At 35.3% G+C, this 20,887-nt stretch overlaps 1 protein-coding gene across 1 annotated transcript in view; it reads right to left on the bottom strand.

Annotated features, from left to right (window-relative positions):
- Window positions 1-9,233: 9,233 nt before the first annotated feature.
- LOC129749173 (putative mediator of RNA polymerase II transcription subunit 12) overlaps window positions 9,234-20,887 on the bottom strand; it is a 144,980-nt gene continuing 133,326 nt past the window's right edge. The window contains exon 3 of the mRNA XM_055744089.1: window positions 9,234-11,875. Within this exon, the coding sequence (XP_055600064.1) occupies window positions 9,815-11,875 (2,061 nt within the window). The 3' untranslated portion in view covers window positions 9,234-9,814. The remainder of the gene's footprint in view (window positions 11,876-20,887) is intronic.

Raw genomic sequence — 20,887 nt, 5'->3', positions numbered from 1 at the left:
TATTGCGGAGTGATTGGCTTTTTTTTTTATTATTTTTTGCTCTTGCACTCTCTGGAGCCACCATTTAGTCATAGGCCATGGCGAATGATTACTTAGGCTTGGTTCACATATGACAGCATTTTTAATCCACGTTCAAAAAATCAAAGTGTTTGTGGGAATATCTTTTTATGAAAATAAGCATATTGAAACCTTAGGCTTCAGAAACTGATACAATCAGAATATTTTCTCTGAAATAATGCCTCTAACTTTGGTTACGATGACAATAAAGTTCCTAAATAGCTTTACTGTTCAAAAATATTTATATGTATCAAATTTGATGGAAATCACTGGAAAAATGATCGATATGTGTCATATTCTACGTCGGTCTGCTATGGGAGCTCCCTTTTAACGTCATAGGAGGGGTCTTTTTATTCAATGCATGAAGCTGCTGTGAAAAAAAAAACTCGTTAACCAAATTTGATTAAAATTACCACATTATTTACCACATTACCACAGCTGGTCATTTCTGTCATATTTTACGTCGATTTTATATTGGACCCCACTCTAACAAAATTTTCCAGGTGGAAAGGTTTTATAACATATCAGAATCACTTTCCGGCTCGAAAAACCTGGTATACCAACTTCCATGACAATCCAACCAACCAATAATGACAGGAAAACACTTCTGCGTAAGGGAAAACACGCCAGCTAGTTTCCAACGTAAAATGGCTCCTACTCAACATTCAGTGTAGGGTCAAGGGTTGAGTAGGATTTCGAAATTTTCATAACGTTCGATGGACACATCTTAGAAGTTCACGATCTTGGGCAAAGTCATTGTTTAAGTTTTCAGCTATGAAATGCAGCTTGAAGAATTTTATAAGAGATCCGATAATCGGAGCCCTCGTTGGAGAATGGTATTTTTTTCTATCCAAACAGTCGTGATTAATTTTAAAATTTGTTTTGATTCAGTTGGGATAATAATTTGTTTCTATTGTGATAGAAAAGTGATCAACACGTTGTTTGGAAATTTCGAGTGATATTTAAGTAACTTAATGGTCAACATCATTCGGAATTTCGAGTGATCGAAGTGGAAAAGTGTTTGTGAAAATTGTGTGTTTTTGGGAAAGGAGAAATGAAGAATCATGGTGCAGTTTTTCTATTTGGGCCCAGATGCTTGCCCTGCAATGCGATCAGAAGCACCGCATTAAAATATTTTTCGTGAAATTTTAGATAAAAGCGTCCTTTACTATCAAATTTTACTCTGCAATATTGATCTCGCAAACTGGCTTGTAAAGAACATGCGATGACTATTGCAGTTTGGATCGATTTTTGCAATTGACTTCAAATTTGTTAAATAAGAATCGTAAAACATGTGAGAAAGTTTATGATGCAGAAAAATCAGATTCAGATCAGAGATTCAGATAAGTAGGTATTCATTTGCTTCAAATTTTATTTTATTTTAATTATAAGAATCATTTATGTAAATTAATTGGTAATAGAATTGTATTAAATTTACATGTAATGAATTTAAAGACGAGACTTTCATAGGGTGATGATAATGCTTCTAAATAAATTCTACCCGCTCATTTTCATCATCTTTCATTTCATCTAACCTTCTATCCATCTATAAAAATTTCATAATCTTGAGATGTTCCTACTAAAAAGGACATCACTTTTCACCGATAAGGCCGATAAATTAAAGTAACAAACTTAAATTACGGTGAATAATCCTTCATAAAATTCATTTTCTGAATTCTTACTCAGAATTAATATTCAAAATTCAGATTTCAATCAAACAAGATAAATAATATCAAGATAACTATTTCGTTGAGGAATTAATATCGCAAAGACCAAAGACTTATAACTATGTCTATATTTCAAATTTCCAATCAAAGTATATTTGTATACACAATTCAGCTAAAAATCACAAATGAAAAGAGGAATTTGAGTTTATTTTGCATGTTTTGTTTGATGAAAAGATCTGATAAAATTTTCAAAAAATTCTACATAGGATATTGATTTTTAATGGAAAGTATTTGCTGATCAGGAAACATGACTTAATATCTACGAAAAAAATTCTACAAAAAATATAATATTTTCTCCGTTTATTGTACAACTATTAGGAATACTGCACATTTCTCAAGAGCCAACTTACAAACTAAAATTTTAACTTTGGATCTAGTTCTCGAGATAAAGATTTGAACCGAAAAAAAATTAACCTCTTACTTTTACTTTTGAAAATTTGATTTATTTTTATCGATGGTCAAAAACTTTCAATTCCTGTTCAAGAGTTTGATAGGTTTAACTTATTTGATTTAACCATAGAATTTTTTTTAAGAACTTGAATGCTTACTTGAAAAAAAACTTATTCTTTGCTCAGATCATATAAGCTAGATCTACCAGACTCTTGACCAACTTTTAAACTTGTAACTACTGATAAAAGAAAATTTCTTTTTTTTAACTAAAGGTTTGATTATACAAATGTTGCTTACAATTTTCAAGATTTTAGAACGTGTTTTCAAAAGTTACTATTTCATACAAAAATCTTTTATGTAGAAAAAACCTTAAAAATTATTGGTCAAATAGTACTGAACTATATTGTTTTTCAATTTTTTTCATTCATACATTTTTTGGATAAAAAATAGCTTTAAAAAAATCAGTCATCAAAACCCCCCTCATGAAGCGGTTCTTCCTACGGCCCTGGGGTAGGAAACAAACAAATTCAATTTGATATGAAGAAATTGAAGTTGAAATGATTCGAGTATAAAAAGTTAATTTATCGGCTAGGCCATTTCATCACGCAAAGTGAGAAATTTTGAATGATGAGAAGATAGAAAAAACGTATTTCGATTCCTTCGCTATCATACAATCAATAAAAGTTTGAAATAGCTGCTGAAATACGCTTTCGAAGTTACACTTGTAAAGCTGACGCTTGTCAAATTTTAATGGAGTCAAAAATAGTTGCACAAAGGCTGAACAAGTTATCCTTCAAACAATTTTCCCCTACTTTTAATTGGCTGAAAATGAACTTATTTGCACGCTAAAACAGCCCTAAAGTATCTCTTTCTACAGTCAGTAAGCTGAAAAAGTAATCAGCACATTAAAGGCCCCCGCACAATAGCACGTTGGACGTCGCGTCGCGTCAGCTGTCAACGCCGACGTTGAGTACTAAAACGCTGACGCGACGCACCCGACGATTCTGGGATCACAATACAGCGTCAAGAATCATAGCAACCAAAACGTTTGTTTTGATTTGTTGCTTTCGATCAGCAGTGTAAAGTATTTTTCAAGGCGGAGACGGACTTCGTTTAATCATCTCCCAGCGGATTAGAAGCCAACTCATCAACTTCACAACTGCGGAATAGGCACCTCCCAGCCTAGGATCCTGCCAGTAGAGCCAGTAAGTCAATCCTCCAACCGGAAGTAGATCGACAGGCTGCACAGAGTAATTTCAAAATGCAAATGATAGAGGAGGAATGCGTTTGATTGCCTCCCAGCGAAGAAGGATTTAATTCATTGCAACTAGTGTCGTTGGCCCGTTGACGGTACTAGCAACGCCTTCCAGCGCTGGAGCCTTAAATGTAGCCAGAAATGCTTCTCTGGTCAGCCATCAACTCAATTCTCCCGCCGGTATTGGATCCACAATTCCCTCAGTGCCAAAAGTGACAATTTCATAGTGTGATTATCATGATTATGATAATTGTAAATTATGTATTCGTAACGAAACCGACAATTGAAATGGTTGTGACCCAATACTTTCGAGTTTTTGATTTTACAAAAATAAAACAAATATAAAGTAAATAAGATAGTGTGATAATTTATTCTTAAATTTGTGTATCGATTTTATTACGATAATATTGATATGTGTTTTAATTGTAAAAAATGGAATTTAGAAATAAAAAAATAAATAAAATTCGTGCTCTGTTTTTTTTTTTGCTTCTCGTAAATCACGATTTAATTTATTTTAAACGCACTGATTTTATTTGTATCGAGTTTTGATTTAACAAAGAACTTTTTAGAATATTGATGAAAACACTTCCTAAAAATTACCATTGACGCACTACAATTTTGATTTTTTTCAAAAACAGAGCGTCGACGTTGGAGAACGCTGCTGTTTAGAACAAGTTTTGCGTTTTAGTACATTGCCTACGCTGACGCGACGCATCATTGTGGGGGTTCATACGATAAAATATATCCCCAAAATGAAATGTCAACGCGGCGCTGACACGACGCGACGCTCGACGGGCTATTGTGCGGTCGCCTTTAGACTGTATTAAAATATTTCTGCAAATTACAGTAAATTTAGTATTTTTGTTAATAACTATGATATAAAATGCTTAAGTTTAACCCTTCATTTCATGATTTTTTATTTTTTCTCGAAAAAATTCTCAATAGTGCGCAATGATGAATACATGAAGGGAAAAATAAGGAAAAAATATTAGTTTCACATATTTCGGTTATTTAGCAAAAATATTAATTGTTGCAAATTTGCAACAACATGAAACGGTTACACCTTTTTTTCTTCACACTCGACAACTGGAAATAAATGCTTATTCCTAATTTCTTTTGCACTAATCATAGTTTTCGCTCAGAAACTTCGCAAATCTAGATTTCTGGACACCGGAAAGTTAAGAATTTATCTGGGAGTAGTTATGTATGTTGGTTTTCCATCATGGGTGCACGGATTCACCGCAGTTTCTGCCTAAGTATGTGCTCACATGCATTCTTGGACCGACCCCATGGCTTCGTATGTAGGTATATTTTGGAAGAACGAGTCAATCAGGTTACTTAGAGGTATTCCGGCATCCGTGTATATACTAGACTGGCCCAAATTTGTATGGGATTATTTTTACAACATTTTTTTCAACGCGGCACCCCCTAGATTGGTGCATTTAGGTGAAAAAATGACTTTCTGAAAGTTTCAGGTCATTTGGCAGAAGCACGAGCTGGCGCAAAGGACTTGAGATTCGTGTGGAGATTTTCGACAAAATGTATGAAAAATCGACATACTTTCACTCTTTGTGTTCTAAAATATGTTTCCAGTAGGCTAGAAAGCTCAGAATTTCAGGAATTGTAGTTCAAATAATGACAAACAAGTTTGTAGAAGATTGTTACGCAATACGAATTGACTGTGATGAGTTATTTGCATTTGAATGTGCGATTTTTTTCGCATTTCATCGATATGTCGTGATTATTATGGATTATTAGTACTAACTTGTTCGCATAGTCACACAATGAGAATAATAGATAGAAAATTTGTGTCTTCGGCAAATTTGTAGCTTATTTTATAACAAATATCTTCGCGAAAAGCTTTTTTGGCAACTTTTCCGAGTACACAAACTATTTGTCATTCTTATTGTGTAACGATGCTATCAAGTTAGTGCGAATATTAGCCCATACACCGTTCAAATGTCCGAAAATGACCGAAAAATGTCACACATTCAATTGCAAATAACTGATCACAGTCAACTCATATCGCATTACAATCTACTACAAACTTGTTTGTTATTGTTTGAACTACAATTCCTGAAATTCTGAGCTTTCTAGCATACCGGAAACATATTTTAGAACACAAAGAGTGAAAGTATGTCGATTTTTCATACATTTTGTCGAAAATCTCCATACAAATTTCAAGTCCTTTGCGCCAGCTCGTGCTTCTGCCAAATGACCTGAAACTTTCAGAAAGTCATTTTTTCACCTAAATGTACCAACCTAGGGGGTGCCGCGTGGAATATGAGGATTTTTTTTGTTATGGGCCAGTCTAGTATATACCTGGCCAGCCGGCAGCTGGTTAAACATTCATATAATCAGTTATAAGAGGAAACACATCTTACCTGTCGACTTCTTATGGGATTCGAACCCAAAAGTTGTCTCGCCGATACTGGGAATTGAACCCAGCCTGGCACATCGGAACCAGACTCGCACCAACTTATCCACTAGACTACAAAGACTCTCGAGAAATTAGCTAGGAGTAGTTATGCGATAATATACCACCTACTGAGGAAATTATTCCTCACGTTTGCTTGAAGGTGTTAAAAAAAACGAACACACACATATAGGATCTCAGTGAAACTTCATGTTTCTTTGAAGAGATCTAATTTACTTAACTCTAAGGCGTACATCTTTCAAGGATTTTATGGCTAGCATCTTACCACCAGACCACGGAAAGAGCACTATATGTGCCGTGATCGGGATTCGATCTCATGGACTCTGGCTTAGATGGTTGGAACGCTATCCTCTAGGTCACGACCGGCGGCAAAATGGAAAGCTTCTTACCTATACAACTTTTCTGAACATAACCTTGAACAAATCAACACAAATCAATTCCGAAAACGTATTTAAATTGGTTCTGATAAAGATTCTAAATCTTAAATCATACGATAACTATATGCCAGTTTTATCAAACAAACTTGAGTATTGAAGAGCAAAGTCTCAATTTAGTTTTGAAGGAATGATCCAATTACGAATTACATTAAACTATTAAATATCATTTGTTGGCAAAATTAAAAGAACAATAAAGATTTCTTCGGAATGAGCATTAGAATTTGGAACATGATTCTAAAATTAGAATTCAAACTTGAAATCAGTTTAAGAATAAAAAAGAAATAAAAATAAAACTAAATTCAAGAACAAAAAGTTTCACTTTAAAATCCACTTCCAGAGCTTCCAGAAAAAGGTTGAATAGTATAAATAAAGAGCATTTTTCGTCGATTGATAATAAGAAACGGCTCATACTTTAGTAAAAAATAATGAGCATTGTAATTTTCAATCAAATCATTCATTCATCTCTAAGAAAAAAAAGCAAAACAATACTTCAAACCTCGGTTATCGAATGTTGGCAGATAGTACTGAATTTTCAAGTGGAAAAATAAAAAAGCGTATTCGTTGTTTGTTTTTAGATTTTTAAACTCTCTGGATAAAGCCCCGTACTTGAGGTTGAATCACGTTCAATAATATGGAACTTTTGAAAATCGATGTATGCTTATTTTGCAAGTTAAGAAGGCATCCGACAATTTTTTTTATTCAAAATATGTATTTGTTATACCAATGGGCCGTGGAAAAAAAATCAAAATAATGTGTTTTACATACGCTGAATTACAAATCCTAAATAAGTTAAATATTCGGACCCGTTCTAGTTTAAAATTTGATAAATTTTGTACTTTTAATAATATTTTTCTAGTTTTGATAACAATTCAGAGCAAAACTTTTATTTTTTTCACCTCGGGGACCCTCTTTATTCAGGGGGGGGGGGCGCAATTTTTCTCATCCCCCCCCCCCTCTTAATACGGCCTTAACATGATAATAAATCATTAATAACGAAAACATTGTCATCGGGAAACAAATACACTGTTTAACGATGCAAGTTTCGAAAACACACTATGGAACCCATGTAACTAGCTAGGGTACGACCGTTGCATGGTGTTGCAAATTTGCAACAGTTATTGAAAACCCATTATATCAGAGAAAAAACAAAAAAAAATCTCAAATTTTGTTTATTATGTAAATTACTTTAGTGGGAATACGAAAATATTTTTTTGAGTCGAAAAAAAATTCTCAATATGAATTACACTAGGCCAAAAATTTGAAAAATTAGGCTTTTTCCACATTCCATATTTTTCAGATTCAAGTGGGTTTTTTATGTTCCTTTAAACACTAAATATATTTTTTTTAATTGAACGTGATCTTGAAGTAAGAAATATTATTCCCATCGAAAAAAAAAAATTACTTTTTAGCTAAATGTGAAGTTTAGAACAGTTTTAATTGATTGTTGCAAATTTGTAACTTTATGAAACGAAGGGATAATGCTTTCTAATGAAACTCCTCCTAACTTCGGCTTCTGGCACGATAATTTTTAACCTCCAAATGCAAAAAACTCCAACTGTTTTTACACGTGGTAACCTGAACCTGTTGTGATTGAATATTTATTAGATATTTTAAATACACTTTTTTCAGGTATTCACCTTATGATCAATGGTTGTTCTAGATCTTTGTCAGACGTTTTCTCTACCTGCGCGCGCCCTTTGAACTACTGTATTTTCAATATTATAAGTAAATGAAGCTTCCAGCATTGATGAATGAGCTTCCATGACAAATTTAATCTCCGCAACTTACGGTAACAAAGAACTTTTGTAATTAATGAGAAAATAAAAATTGGCATGTAATGAAATACAGATACGACTTTGTTGCTCTGGCGCTCAATTTTTACTTATCATTCCCTCACTTTTCATGATTAATATTCTTCTTCTTGCCATATTTTTGATCATTCTTGATGTCAATTCACTGAAATGTCATAGAACTGCTGTTGAGCTTTGCTGAGATGAGGCGTGTCGACTAGCAGTCGTTACAATCAGGATCAGGATAAGAATACGGGTTCCGGATCCAGAATTAGCATCTTAATCTACGAACAAGGTCCAAGGTAAGGAATCAGCTTCCAGTATTAGGATCTGAATCGGTTTCATGATTCAGGATCTAAACACAGGATCAGGATCAGGGTCCTGGTTCAAGATTCAAAATCAGAATCCAAGATCAGGGTTTGGATCACGTTCAGGATCAGAATACTGATCTAGATCCGGATTAGGAACAGGTTACTGAAACAGTATCAGGTTTCGTATAAGAATCTGGATCCTAATTCTGAACATTAAGTGTTTGATATTGAGCCAATTTGGAAAGAGAAAGAAAAAGCTTTGAATAACAAAGTCCAGTGCAAGGTGTGTATATATTCAGGAGGTGTTACCGAATATCGAATTCCCGATTCAACCATTTTTGGCTATGTAGGCTATGCAACTATGCGGAACTCATGAAGTTTGTTCACCAACAAACCACGGAAAAGCTGAGCAAAAAATAAACAAACTCATTGAGAGCCCCGCTCACTCCTCGCCTACTTACTGTGAAAGTCCGAGAACCTAATGTATCAAAAAACCTTGGTCCAGTTTAGGTAACTATTGCGAATACATCGAATAATAATATTTCATGCATAGAAGGTTTTCGTAAAAGCTTGAAGTGTTTTCCTAGTTTCCTGTGATATTTTCCGATGTTATTTTCTTTTTTCAACTGATTAATAACATCTTTATGTGCAAATGCAGATGCAGTTTTTTAAATTACTTAGAAGTGTTTTAATTTTTTCGAATGGCGTTCAGTTCGGTCTGGTCGAAGCCAGGCCAAATGTCGTTGAAGAACCTGCGATCAGATGTACAAACGTGAAAACCAAAAAAAAAATCATCGGAAGTTCGGATAACAAGACAACATCAACTAAATTATGAAAAATACTTTATTCATCGTACGGCGGTGGTACCTATCTCCACGGTTAATCCTCTTGTCATCTTACTCGACTACATATATCGTTAGCTTATCTACCGAGCAAAATTAATTATACTTTTGAAATACAAAACAAATACAATGTAAATACGGAGACGGAAGGAAGGAAGTAGTGGTAACTGCCCGAGTATGACTTCTTCCGAGTTTATTTTTGTTTTATTGGGGAACTTTGTAGACAACTGACCTTTAACTTTTATTTTAATGCGGAATAGTTTTTCGTTGAACTACTAAATCTCCTGGCTGGAATTGTGTTGAAGGATGAAAAAAAAAACGTAGAGGAAGAAAGCTGAACTCACTCACACCCACGCTCACAGAACGCGCAACCATTCACGCAAACTCTCGCACATACGTGCAATAAATATGGCAGAGACTAGGTCACTAGCTGGATGGGTTACGATACTGGCGCTCTCTCGTTCATTCGTTTCTGTCATTCGTTTTGCTGCTAGAGGGGTGTGGAAATGTTTTTTTTTTGTTTATTCGTTGATTGGAAAGGAAGTGAAAGGTGAAAGGTTTAAGGGGTTTACTTCCGGAAGAGAAGTTGCTGCTGCTGTTCCGGGCTAAGTTTGGCGAACATCAGCTGTGAGGAGGACTGAGGGATTCCGTGGTTCAGGGCCAGGACCTTGGTGATGATGTTGAAATCTTCGGCCGAACGAGAGGTGATGCCGGACTGGAGCAAAAGGTTCTGGAGTTGGTTGTCGTTACGGAGCGATCCGAAGGGGTTGTTGTTCGGTTGTTGTTGGAGGATCGGGATCGGTTGGGATGGTCGGAAGGGGGCGTTGGATTGTGGGGGTTGAGGGTTGAGGCCGAAGTTAGCGGTGCTGGATTCCTGGCGGAAGACGCGAGTTCGTTGAAGATTGGGCAGCTGTTGATCTAGGGGAAGAGGAGGCTGGTGTGATAAGGGGACCGCATTGATGTTGAAGGGCTGGAATGGTTTCAGCGGAAGAAGTTGCTGCTTGGAGAGCTGCGGTGGAGATGGGGGAATGATCGAGAATTGTTGGACGGCCGGGGGGCTGATCGATTTGATTTGTTCGACAGCGACCGATTTCGAAGGGATCAGTTGGAAATCAACGGGTTCCTTGAACGGAAGCTGTTGTTCCACTGAGATCGGGATGGATTTCCCCGGAAGGGCGATACTGGGGATGAACTGGACTGCCGGGCTGTTGCGGGGTAGCTCTTGGATGAACTGGGGCTGTGGAGGCGGAGGAAGGACTTGCTTTGGTGGTTGGATTGGTGGCTGAGGTTGGGATTGTGGTGGGTTGAACTGCTGTAGCTGTTGTTTCTGCGGGAGTTGCTGTTGCTGTTGAGGTGGTTGTTGCTGGTGCAGTGGGATTGGGATGATCTGGGGTTGTTGTTGCAGTTGTTGTTGCTGCTGCTGTTGGATTTTGAGTTGCTGTTGCTGGATCTGGAGCTGTTGCTGCTGTTGCCGGAAAAGACGCTGCTCTTCATCGAACTTCTGTAGCCGTAGTCGGGTTTCCTCTTCCAGACGTAGACGTTGCTGTTGGAGCTGTTGTTGCTGCTGCAGAATCAGCTGTTGTTCTTGTAAGATCTTTGATCGCAGCAGCTGTTCCTGGATTCGTTGTTGGGTTTGGAGGGCGATCAGCTGTTGTTCCAGAAGCCGAGTCTTCTCTTCCAAGGCATGAGTATTGATGGGGACGGGAGTTACTACCGGAGCTATCGTTTGACTACCCTTGAAAACTGGTTGAGCCTGGGCTGCAGGGGTCGAGCTAGTTGCAATTGGAGTCGATGGATTGAACTCGACTGGATTCTTGCTTGGCAGAGCTTGCAGCAATGGGATGACATTCCGTGGAACACCAAGTTGGTCCTGTTGAACCGTAAAAGCAGCAACTAGTGGTGCCTGGTAGATCTTAACATCTTCGTGTTTGACCTTCTCGATGTTTTCGCCGTCGTCGTTGTGCGTCGGAGCTTCGGTGGTAGTTGTTGACACGGTTGTCGTGGCTGCCGCAGTTGTTGTCGTCATGGTTACCGGAGACAGCGTAGTCGTGAATTCAGGTGTGCTGTTAGCTTCAAAATCTACCGTAGTCAACGCCGGTTTTTCGAACGACACCTTCTCACCCTTGCCATCTTCCAGCTGGTTCGCCAGCCCGGAACTCACACTACGGGCCACCTGATTCGAATCAATATCGTTCTCACGCTCCTTGATCGGATCCGGAACGTAGATCGGATCTTCCTTCGGTGGTGACAGCGTCGTCTTGGGCTTAGTGATGATAATGGTCTTTATGATCTCGTTATCATCACTCTTCGTTTCCTTCGCATCTCCAACAGTATACGAGTGGTAGTTCAAATTCCTGTCCGGAGAGGTGCTTTCCTCCAGAATCTCATCCAACAGCGTAGTTGCATAATTCTCCTCCGTAGTGTTGGAATCGTTCAGCAAGTCTTCCTCCTCTTGGCGTTCCTTCAGATGACGCAGGGCCCTTAGTAGAGCCTTTCTCAGTGCTGGATCAATGCGTATCCGTTTGACGTCGGAATCCACCTCTTTGGTGTCACCTGATGAACTGCTCGTTGAATCGGCTTTCACCATCACAGCCGCGAGCAGCAGAACGAAGACACATAGAAACCGCATCTGTGAAAGGAGAGAAAAAAAAAACAAAAATGAGTATTTTGAACAACAATTAAATTTTGAAGCTTTATAGTTCTTAGCTCAAACCAATTATGTCTGAATTTGACATTGCAGCAAAATTGAAGTTTGAAATATACGGTCATTGCTCGGTTCCATTGAGGTTTGTGATCTTAAAAGCCACATAAAATCACAACAATGATTCAATCAAAAACGCATATTCCACTACTTCTTAGAAACACCTAAACTCATGTTTATTTTCCCAACCGCTTCAATAATTTAATCACACAAGTTAACCCTAATGCTACTTGGGCTCTAGCCATGAGATCTAGGGTGCAGATTTTATCGCCATGCCTCCACGATAGGGGCTTACGATTTCAATAAGCCTAATCGCATTATCGACTTTGGCACGCAATCTCACCTAGCTAGACCAACTAAATATACTCACAACATAAATAAAGCCATGATGCTGTCGTTGGTTGTCGCTAGTTCAAAGCTAGCTAAGCTAAGTCAAACAAACAATGACCAACGCAAAAGTCCAAAGCTATACCTAGAAAAGTACCCACTCATTAATGGAACCCAAAACCAAAATTTCACACCCACCTCAAGGGCGACAAGTGCCACGCAGAAATTCCACGGCGGAATTCCTACTTCCATGAAATGGAGAGCGGAATAAAGCTACACAAAAAAAACGCTCTCAGGCCCGACCACGTGTTACGAAATTCGACCTCGCTCAAACTTAGACAGATCTGATAACAACTTCTAGCAGTCTAGGGACGAGGGAAAAATCGTAGAAATACCAACCTAAGAGCAAGTCGCTGTAATTGAGCTGAGGCTAGACGGAAAACCTTGTTACTTTAAACCGCATTGCAATAAGAATTGTGTATGAACTCTCATAAAAAAAGCTACAAAACATAAATGATAAAAATTAGAAAAATTTTAAAATTCAATTTAAAATTTTTAGAAATTCCTTTTGTCTTATATGAGAGATTTCTACAACCTATCTATAAGAAATATCTAATAAAATATCTGATAATTGCTTATAGGTTAAGCCTGACAGATTGCCCGGTTTTACCCGAACTTGCTGGTTGTTTGATACAAAACTTGGAATTTGGGAATGGTTCGGTCCGGCCCGGTTGCCCAGATTCCATTTGCAAAATCAAACAAAAAACTTCAACTGAGGTATTGTAAATTTGGATTTTATGCGACCGAAAACATTTCAATAGATTCGTTTAACGACTGGTTGATTTTCGCAGATTTTTTTGGCAATTTCAGTCAAAAATAACATTGATCAAAGACATCCAGAATCCAGAACCACTGTAGCAAAATCTCCCATCTAGTCCCACACCCATAGCCAGATCTTCAGTACAATACGTATGTATTCTCTTTAGAAGAAGGCCACGACCGAAAACTTAAAATAAAATTTTAAATCAAATGCCTGGATTTTTGCCTGCTTTAAGATGAAATAGCTCGATTTTTTCCGGTCCGAATTCGCGCGGATTTAATAATTAAAATTTAATAAATAAAAATTCTTCGTTAAAATGTAGTGACTTTTGATGTATTAATCTCTACTGAACTGATGTAAAGTGAAGGTTTGACAAACGGATGAGTTTTATCCAGAAAAAAAACTACGTTTTCCCAGTGACGGAACTGGGCCCTCGAACCAGTTTTGGGCAATTTATCATCGAGACAGGAGTTGACCTCGGGAAAGATCCAGATTCATTTGAAGCTGAGTGTTTTTCTTTATTTTTTCTGTTTAGTCGATAAGTTGTAAATTAAACAAGTAGTTCTTCAAAATTTTTGGCGGCTAATTTCTCAGCAAAGTTGAAATAATTCGGTAGACATTTCTTCGGATATATTTGACCGGTAGTTTCTTCAAAACTTATATGCAAAACTTATTTCAGCATATTTAGCTTTTGCAGAAAACACATAAACATATTACCCTTTTTTTGATAAGCATCGACTTTTTTTTCTTACGATCGAAAAGTTCAATAACGGTTATTGTGAAAATTTAAATCAATACTGATGTTATGAAATCGCTTGGTACATCTTTGTACCTGAAAATGATCACATGTGCTCGCTCGGCTAAAATCCCGAGTCGATGGGTGGGGTTAGAGAAACAAGAGAGATCAATACAGGGAAAGATCACATGCGGGATATACATGGTGTTTCGATAGAAGGTCCAGCAGTTGATCGGCAGAGCTCGATTGCTCGTGTTCGCCGGTTCCATCACGTTCACCGTGGTGGAATTGGCTAACGCGCCGTTGTACCGAAGCGGAGATTGCAGGTTCAAGTCCTGTCGGTGAGCCGTTGTATCTTTTTCGAAATTTTCATGATATTTACGGCTTATGTTCTTTCGTTCTTTGATAGTTCATGTTTCTCTAATTTCTTTCATCACATATGAAAATGTGAAAATTTAATTTAAACCTTTTATAAATATTTTTTGATTTATTTAAATTAAAACGTTTTTTTCTGCGATTGTAGATTTCAGTTGTGGGATATTTGAGAATCCTTTAATATAAATAACTAATAACGTATAGAACCCTTCCGGTTAGACGGCGGATGATGAAGCTTAGCAGAAAAACCTCTTGATCACTGTCGTATTCCAAGCTTGGATTATTCTTTTGGATGGACCTTAGCATGATAGTTCTATTTTATAATTCGTTTAATACTATCATGCTAAGCTCCATCACCACAATCACTTTTACAAAAACTGGGAAAAATTGTGTACTCTTTTGAATTTTCATAAGAGTTATATTGCATATGTAAACAAACAAGCACTGGAGTCTGTTCTACAATCTTTGAATTGCGTTTTTTATTTTATTTTTTTAATGGTTTATTTTTGGGAATTCATTTATTATTATTGTTTTTAAAAATCGACCGAATATTTTGAATTAATTCATTCAAATTTAAACGACATATTTAAAGAGGTATCCTAATAAAGGCCCATTTACACTTCTCGTGGAAATGAACGTGAAAAATTTTATTTCGCCAATAATTCAACGACTAAAGAAGATTTTGTGACACGGTGGAATCGATAGGAAATGGTTGAAAGATGAAAATCAAACTGTTCTTGTTGTTAAAATTATCTTAAAACTTTGTTTATTCCGATTCTCCCGCCATGATGAAAATTCCGCACTGAAAACTGGGGAGTCGTAATAAAAACAGTTCTAGAAGAAAACAATTTAATTTCATCTTTCCACCATTCCTCATCGATTCCACCATGTTACATACACTAGTTGTGACGCGTTTTAAGTTATTGACGAAATAAGATTTTTCACGTTCATTTTCACGGGAAGTGTATACCAGGCTTAAGGTAGAAAACTGAAGAATCAAATAATATTGGGAATGTTTTGAACCACAAGAACAATCAATTTTACCATAAAATTATGTTATCATGAGGTTGCAACCTATTGCAATATTTCATACCACTTAAATTTTAAAATCATCAAATCACTAAAGAGCTCTGTTTCTTAACGAAATAATTCAAACCTATATTGATGTTTTTATTAGTTTTAGTTTTTTTTAGTCCACTGTATTCTGTCATCAACTTTTGGTCAACAAATGTTTGTTTATTCAGCATTTGGTTCAGTTTGAAATTTGATTTTTTTTTATTAGGATGAGATAGTTACTTTTAATCTATCAATCAAGATCAAGTTGTTCTGGTACAACAAATTATTAACAAATGTACACTGTTTATATATGTTAACAAAGATATGAAACTTTTAGAAAATTTTGAAAAATCAAATAAAAATTGAAAATAGTTATCCCTAACTCATTAACCCATTCTTCTAGAGTAGACAGTATTATCATTTCATGTCGAGTTTTACTTAGATCTTCAATTCTCTAGTAAATCAAGGTATCGTCAAAAGGGGTAAGTTGCAACAAACTTTGTTTTTTATCGAAAATCAAATGAAAACGTTTGAAAATTTGAAGTTTTCAATATATTTTTGATATCATCAAGCAAAAAGTACCAATTGCAGTGATTATTGTTTTTTTTTTAATTTTACATTTTTTCTGTCAAAAATGTTTTTAAAGAAAACTCTTAAGGGTGATGCATACATTTAGGGGTAAAAATTATTACAAAAGCCTAATTCATAAAAATCAATGTTTGGATGGATGAAATTTTGAAATAAACTATCGCGTAATGCCTAGACTGGTAACTGAATTTTAGCTTAGACTGGAAACTGAATAAGTAACCAACAGTGTTGGTACAGGATAATAAAACAAATTTGAAGTTTGTAGGTGATATCATTAAGTCAATCCGTGATACTGGGTCAAGTTTTTTACGCAATCGAAAAATGTTAAAATTTGTACATCTATTGTTCGATTTTTGTAATTTTCTATGAGAATCAAAAAGTTTAAAATACTATCTCACGATGTGAAAAACTATGTCATTATCATTTTGTTATCATTAACTGCTTACTTTATTACATTATACTAAAAAAAATTAATAAGTGTTTTGCAGTATAGAAATTCTGCTGTTGCATGATGCCCCGTTTGATGGCACTGAAAATTAAGTCCTTAAGCTCCTGTGGTTATGCAATTTTTGAAGAAAAAAAAGATGAACAATAGTTGATTATAATCAAATATCTTAACTGCCCTTAGAAACATAATCATCACATGTTAAGTATTGGTATTTTATTTGGTATATTTAAGATTGTGTCACCTCAGCTCGATGCATATTTTTTTAATTATTTAAAATAAGAAAATAAATTTTGGAGCAAACATACTATATATTTCTATTGAATAGTCATAAACTAAAATTTTGAAATAAGTCAACCACACACCAAAATATCACAAATTTAATAATGTAACATTTGCCAATTATGCGTACAATGGCAGCATACTTCGTGATTTTTTCAGCAAAAATAATTTGGGTTTCAGAGGATTGATTACTTTTGACATCATGCTATAATTTTTACGCGAGCAAAAACTGTGATACACTGATAAAAAGCCAAAACTGTAGTTTTTGCCACGAGGGAAAAATCTTCCAAACCTGCCAACATTACATTCAAAGGAAAATTTTGGGTTATTTTGAAAGGCAGGCCCCAGGCTGTTTACTCCGAAACCAACTTCATATTCAAGCTGCTTCGATTTTTTATCGCGTTGATCGATTTTGAAAAAAAAAAATAGTAGAATGTACTTTTTTACTAAATAATCTTACAAAATTTTGAAATAAAAAAGAGAAATTTGACAAAGTTACTGCTAATTTTGTGAGGCAATCTCAATTTCCCTACTTTTACTAAAATAGTCGTATCTCTCTTCTTATTTCCCGCAAAATGTTCTGTAACTGTGATGGAGAAATGGCATTCGGTTAATGTTGGAAGTTTGTGCACTGTAACTTCTTAACTTATTTTTTATTTTTCTGTGCCTATTTGAAAATAGTGAAAAACAGAGTCCTTCAAAGAGCAACTTTTTCAAAACATTATTGGAAACCAATTCAGAGTCGTGCTGCAACTGTGAGTTTTGAGATTAAACATTACTAAGCAGTTCTGAGAATCGTCGCAAGAAGCAGTTAGGATCAACAGGCGAGTGAGTACAAAGTTAAGCGGAATCTCTAAACTTTGCACTACAAGCTACATTGCGACATTCAAAGAATGCTTTGCCGAAGAATGAATATGTAGCCGAAAAAGTCAAATTTGTATCCTAGAACATAAAATCCTCCGAACGCACCACTAAAACCCATTGAAAAATATTGTTCTTTTTTTAAAGCAGGCACTTAGTGAGCATCTCAAGAGGTCATCTTTGGGGGGAAAAATGACGAAATACACAGTAAACGAAAATTACTGAGTTTGGTAATTATTTAACCGAATTTCCAACATGTGGAATTCGTAATTATCGCGCAAGACTGAATTTTACTTCGGACTTCCGACTTTCGACTAACTTCCGACAAAGGAAAATGAGAGAATGTAGTTCAGCTACGGAATGATCAAAAAAATTCACCTAGTGTCCAAAAAAGCTGAATTTAGAAAGCTATACGTTGCACATTAGGATATATTTTCTGATTTTTTTTAATCATGATCACAAAAATATAAAAACGTGGTATAAAAACCGTCGTTTTCAATCAATGAACCGTCAAATTGTTTAAGTCACACCATATAAATTTTGAAAATAGGATTGAAAAGTTGACGTAATTTGGCACATTTTTGCATTTTTAGATTGTCAAAATATGAAACACAATGTTTTTAACGAATTTTTAGACGTAGCTGTTTTTCGAACTTTATGTCAATTTCCAATTTCTCAGATTTTCTTGCATTAGAATTCAACTTTGCACTGGATTTTGAGTATATTAACTCAAGATTTCCGTAATAAATTTATATACACCAGAAAGCAAATTTCATACCAATTCCCATTCATACCAATGGTGTAATTACATAAGCACTGCGATTTTTTACAGAAATATGTTAAATATAAAACTAAAAGTGAATCCAGAATTTACGCGTTTTATACTCACCGTGCATATACTCAAAATCCAGTTCAAAATTTAATTTAAGTGCCAGAAAATCAGGAAAAATAGAAAATGTTAAACTGTACCAACTTACGTTTACTTTTCAATCCTTTTTTCAGAATTTATCTGGTGCGACTTAAACAATTATGACGGTTCATTGATTGAAAACTAAGGTTTTTACACCACGTTTTTTTGATATTTTTTGTGGTCATGATCTTAAAAAAATTAAAAAAAAAAAATAAATAGGGAAGAATGAGGATACCTGATCCCTGGGGATACTTGATTCCTTCGCTATATCTCGAAACAGGAATGTCTTACAAATATAAAATGTTCTAGAAAAATGTAGCAAAAACTAAAAAGATCAAATCAACAATGCTGTTATCTCAACAAATTAAAAAAAAATATTTTTCGAGTTATTGAACTTTGTTTGAAAAATTTAACAAAATTGATTAAAAGATCTTTTTTCATCACCTTATAAAATGTGTCTCATATGAAAAAATTATAATGAAAATATTCATTCCAATATTTCAAACGTTGAAGTATAATATGAACTTCATAAAATCATAATTTCAAAGCAATAGTATGTAAACTCTAAATTTTTGAAGAAGTTTTCCAAAAGTCTGCTTGGATCGTGATCATTGGTAATCATGAAATTATTAATATCTGTTCAATATCTAATGTTTATCCAGTAATTATCTGTTAAAAAAAAACTTAAAATACGGTATTTTCCTAAAAACTAGAAAATTGCGCCTCAAAGTATGCAATGACTTTAGGGTAGTAGATAAACTTTTAGAATTCTCTTTGTCTGATATTCACTAACTGTGAAATGAGAACTAATATGGCATAAAATAGCCAACGGACCTTTTATCTTCGGATTTTACTAGATTTTTGCCTAGGGTCAGGGCACCCTGAATTAAGGATCAAGTCTCCTGTAACTTAAATAAAAAAAAACACAATTTTTAAGTCTCACGAAAATGCTTCTAGTTCATCTACGAGTTCATGTATCGTTCCAACTTTTGGAGCACATAAATTTGAAATTGCACGATATCAGAAAATGAAAAGACGGCGAGTTGCTAAATTTTCCTAAAAAGATACGATGAAAATAAGAAAAGGGGATCAAGTATCCCCATTCTACCCTACTTATGTGCAACGTATAGCTTCAAACTTGAGCTTTTTGGACACTAGGTGAATTGTATTGAGCATTAGACTGAGTCGATTTGGGGTCATTTTTGAATTTCTCAAACCCTGGGGTCTTAAAAGCTTTGTTTTGGTCCAAAACTCATCCATGATTTTTTGCAGGTTTTTAAGTAACGTTTAGATGAGTAAATTTGAACTTTTAGGTTTGTATGGGAAAATTGAATATTTTGTACTGAAAAATCAACATCATTTTTGTTTCTTCTGTGGAACCGAGCCTGCTAATGGTTTTTTGTGCCAATTTATAAATTTCTTACAGAAAATTTTCCGCTGAACAACTTTGCCCAATATCATAACTTCGTATCTTTTTTGACAAAAAAGTTATTAGTTCTTTAACAGGTATATGTCTTTTGGCATTGATAAACAAGAAATTCAATTGACATCACTGCTGGGTGCCTAGCAAAGTATTGGAAGACCACTTTTCATGTCATACTTCGTGGGGCACAAGCAGTGGTGTCAATTAATTTCATGGTTAATCAATCCAAAAAGTCATACACCTGTTATAGAGCTTATAACTTTTTTGTCTAAAAAGATACGAAGTTATGATATTCGGCAAAGTTGTTCATCGAAAAATTTCCTGTGAGAAATTTATAAATTGGCACAAAAACCATTAGCAGGCTCGGTTCCACAGAAGAAACAAAAATGATGTTGATTTTTCAGTACAAAATCTTCAATTTTCCCATACAAACCTAAAAGTTCAAATTTACTCATCTAAACGTTACTTAAAAAATCTGCCGAAAATCATGGATGAGTTTTGGACCAATACGAAGCTTTTTAGACCCCAGGGTTTGAGAAATTCAAAAATGACCCCAAACCGACTCAGTCTATTGAGCATTCGGTAGCTAATCTACAGTCTCTTTTCCGAAGCATGTTTTTTCGTATTTTATGCTTAGACTTTGAGAGCCCCGAAGAAATTGTAATATTTGGATGCACCCGATAAAAGTTACAAGCCGCCAAACTTCCAATAGTTTCATATCGACACTCAAGAGCGCATTAGGGTTAAAATAAATTAATTGCACTTTACAATTAAGTTTGAGTTGTTTTCTATTGTTCCGTGAACTATCTCCCTATTTATTTCGAAATCGTATCAACAGCACATGAATTTTAATCGACGCACCAAATGTTACATTTAATAAATCATAGGTTACAGAATAAATAATAATAATTATTATTATTATAACAGAAGAATCGTTTCAATATTAATCTAATCGGATTGAAAATTCGCTCAAATGGTCCTCCAAATGGCCAACGCTTGACTCAGATAAGCAGTATTGATCATAACATTAGGGCAGCAGATTATAATCTGTTCTATCAAAATGTTAAACAAGTGCCGGCCGAGTCTATAACTAAATTCAAGGTATTACGACTGTTAT

This window comes from Uranotaenia lowii, chromosome 1 (assembly GCF_029784155.1).
Source record: "Uranotaenia lowii strain MFRU-FL chromosome 1, ASM2978415v1, whole genome shotgun sequence".
Taxonomy (NCBI): Eukaryota; Metazoa; Arthropoda; class Insecta; order Diptera; family Culicidae; genus Uranotaenia; species Uranotaenia lowii.
This window is presented reverse-complemented; position numbering and strand designations above follow the sequence as displayed.